Here is a 3,209-nt window from a genome sequence, read left to right as displayed (position 1 = left end):
TAGGATCAATACTGCTTAGTGAGACATTCTAGTAAATGAAGATGCGGTAATTGAGAGTAAAGAAAAATTTCGAACATATTGAAGAGAGAACAGAATTGATGAGCAATGATGAATGATAATAGCATGATAGATTGAGAGAGTAATGGAGGGATTCGTGATATGTGATTGAAATAGTGATTGAGAGTATGACTTTATTAGAGAAAGAAAGAAGGGAGGTTTGTTTTTGTGTTTGTTCAAGTATAAATGATTGTTATAAGTAAGTAATTTAAGGATAAAGTTAACTGTCTAACGTTTCATTCCTATTCAAGCATATTTGTTCATTAATTCCTATTCAAGCATATTTGATCATTAATTCCTATTCAAGCATATTTGATTATTAATTCCTATTCAAACATATTTGATCATTAATTCCTATCCAAACATATTTGATCATTAATTCCTGCTCAGACATATTTGATCATTGATTTTCTTTTTTTTTTTATCAAAAAAAATTGAATCATTTCGTTTCCGATCACGATTACGCTGATGAAAACCTCTTTTAAATTTTTTTTTCTTTTTCTGCTTTCGAACAGAATTCGAATCTTTTTCCCCATAATTGTTATAATAGGAGCGAAATGCTTCTTTCCTTTTTTTTCTTTTTTTTTTTTGCAGATATTTCCGATGATAATGAAATTCATTTTTTTAGAATTTCTGATCATAATGAATATCATCCTATGATATGGTTTCTCATCGAAATGGCTCTTCTAAAAGCATTTGAAAAACAATCAGAAAAGAAGCCATGTCCCATATGTGGACATCTCGTTACACGGGGATTGTATCGATCACATTTAAATCACTGCAAGTTACAACCTGACGATGATGATTGCCAAGTATGTTATCAAAGTTTTTCATGAAATTTTGCCGTTTTTCGAGTAATATTCAAGTTTTATCGTATTATTTACTGATTACAGCGATAAATTTTTATGAGTGTAAAGCGGAAAGATTTGAAGATAAGAAGAAAATCTTTTTTTCTTTTTTTCTAAAAAATTTGAAGGTAAGGAGAAGAAAATTAACGATTAGAATTTAAATGTTTGTAATTTTTGTCTGTCGATAGAATAAGAGCTGCTGTTTTGGTTTATTTTCCAAGCGTTATTTACTGATCCTTGAAAATTGTTTATCATTTTTTATTTTCCACTAATATTACTTCTAGACCTAAAAATGAATCCCACTTCGTGATATTCATACCATATAAGCATCATCTTTTTATTATTTCCCGGGTTCGTTCCATCTATCACCTATTACTTGTAACCTATAAATTACTTAATAAGATTTATACGTCATATGTGGCTTAGAATTTATGAATAATTGAAAGTTATGGAAAGTTAATTATCAATTGCGACGATTTTCTCTATACTATTATTTAAGGTGGTTAAATGGAAACTTCAAGTGTTTTTGATGATTTCAGTTGTATTATTTGTTTAATCTCTGTAAAAATTTGAATTTTTATATTAAATTTTAGATCATTGCTGAAATCTGTGCTAAGGATAGGAAACGAGAAGCAACTGAGAGTTTTATTAGTTCAAACAGCAGTGATGATTTGTTCAACGATCTAGACTATGAGAAGGTAGCACAAGAATTAGATTCGAAAAGCAAGGATACAGAGAGTCTCAGTCCGAATATTGTCAACGATGACGATGCTTTAACTAATGCGAACGAACAGAAGCAAATGGGTGAAATTGCTGTGAAGGAGAAAATAAGAGGCGAAATGCCAAGCAAAACATCTTGCAGTTTTGCAAGGAAGCGAACGAAAAAGATTAAGGTTATTATTGATGAAATCAAGGTTATTATTGATGAATGAAAGGGATAAATTTGATAGTTAGCATTTAAATCTTTTTTAGAAAGGACTGCGTGTAGGCGTAAGTAATCACAACTAGAAGCTGCATTGCATGGTGCAGTAATAAGTGAATCTTTATTTAGTGAACGAAGTGAATATTTGTCGGTAATTTAGATTTTTCCCTCTGAATCGGCAAAAACGATGGAGGTTGTTCAGAAAATTGATTCGCATCTCCCGATATTAGAAGAAAACGCAAGTGAAATTTCACGAACAAGCAAAACAGTCACTTCAGCAGCAATGAAGAAGTGTTCTGAAACTGAAAAATTAGAGGATAACCAAAATGAAAAGAACTATTTGAAGAACAGGTGAAAGCTTTTCCGTTCAAGTCCTTGTATTTCTACCATCACATTTTGTTTCCTTGATAAGGAATACATTTTAGAAAAATAGCAAGCATTGTTCCATTTTTCCTACATTTCAACTTATATTTCAAAGAAAAAAAAATTTTTTTTCCTCCATTGCGTAATACAATGATTAGCATTGAAAATTTGAACTATATGAAGTTAATAGGCTTTGTCTTTCAGGAATTTTTTTTACTGCAAAGCCACGACCAGTCGTGAAATTAAAGTGGAAATTGAAATGGAAGCGGAGCAAAGCTTGTTTGATATCTTGAGCAATATTAAGTCTTATCTTGACGTTTGTGATTGCAGTCTTGTAAGAAATACTCAGATCCTATCATATCACCAAGATGCTACGAATGAAGGTACACATGTCGGTTCACCATATTACCTTACATTATTCCATAAAATAATGAAACGGGTTCGTTCTGTTTTCGAATTTCTAAGGATTTTTTCTTTTGTTGGAATTTCTAGAATCAAAATTTTCGGCATAGTTGAAAATAGAACTTGATTCAGTATAGTTTGATTTATCAATAATAGCGACTGCGTCGCGGCGTTGAATTTTATAGATACTTGAGAGCTTTCGTTTTTCTTTCTTAATTTTCCTAGTTATGGTTAATATAGGATATTTGCGAAAAAAAAGAAAATACTTGATTATTTCCATTTTAATTTTACGAGTAAAATCTTTGTAGGTTTTTTGTAATGGAGGTCAATATGGTGAAGTACAGTTCTGGGGCGAACATTTGCATTTGCTAGAAAAATTTATTGCGCTATCAGGTAATTTTTACCAGTTGAAGTATATGTGAATTCTCTTTTCTCTTTTTCATTCTCTAAGTTTATCGATTACGAAGTTCCAGAGTAACTCTGTTTTTTTAGATGAGAGTAAGCAATTATTAATTCGATTGTTTCTTCGCAAGAGAAAGTGGTTAATAGCAGACAAACTCTCGTGAGTTAATTTACTTTTCCATATTTTGTTGCTTTTTCGATTTGTCCCACACTTT

The 3,209-nt window shown here is 30.9% G+C and overlaps 2 protein-coding genes across 2 annotated transcripts in view; both read left to right on the top strand.

Annotated features, from left to right (window-relative positions):
* Positions 1 to 679: 679 nt before the first annotated feature.
* LOAG_17653 (hypothetical protein) lies at positions 680 to 1,837 on the top strand (the record flags this gene model as incomplete). Its single annotated transcript, XM_020450315.1, has 2 exons — positions 680 to 869; positions 1,499 to 1,837. The coding sequence occupies exons 1-2, from the start codon at positions 714 to 716 to the stop codon at positions 1,835 to 1,837; spliced, it is 495 nt and encodes a 164-aa protein (XP_020306026.1). The 5' UTR covers positions 680 to 713.
* A 177-nt stretch (positions 1,838 to 2,014) lies between these two features.
* The window catches only part of LOAG_17652 (coiled-coil domain-containing protein MTMR15), a gene marked incomplete at both ends in the record, with an annotated part of 6,785 nt that continues 5,590 nt past the window's right edge, over positions 2,015 to 3,209 (top strand). Inside the window, 3 exons of the mRNA XM_020450314.1 lie at positions 2,015 to 2,178; positions 2,395 to 2,629; positions 2,901 to 2,985. Coding sequence (XP_020306025.1) covers positions 2,015 to 2,178; positions 2,395 to 2,629; positions 2,901 to 2,985 — 484 coding nt within the window. The remainder of the gene's footprint in view (positions 2,179 to 2,394; positions 2,630 to 2,900; positions 2,986 to 3,209) is intronic.

Source organism: Loa loa, assembly GCF_000183805.2.
Source record: "Loa loa unplaced genomic scaffold supercont3.108, whole genome shotgun sequence".
Classification (NCBI taxonomy): Eukaryota; Metazoa; Nematoda; class Chromadorea; order Rhabditida; family Onchocercidae; genus Loa; species Loa loa.
This window is presented reverse-complemented; position numbering and strand designations above follow the sequence as displayed.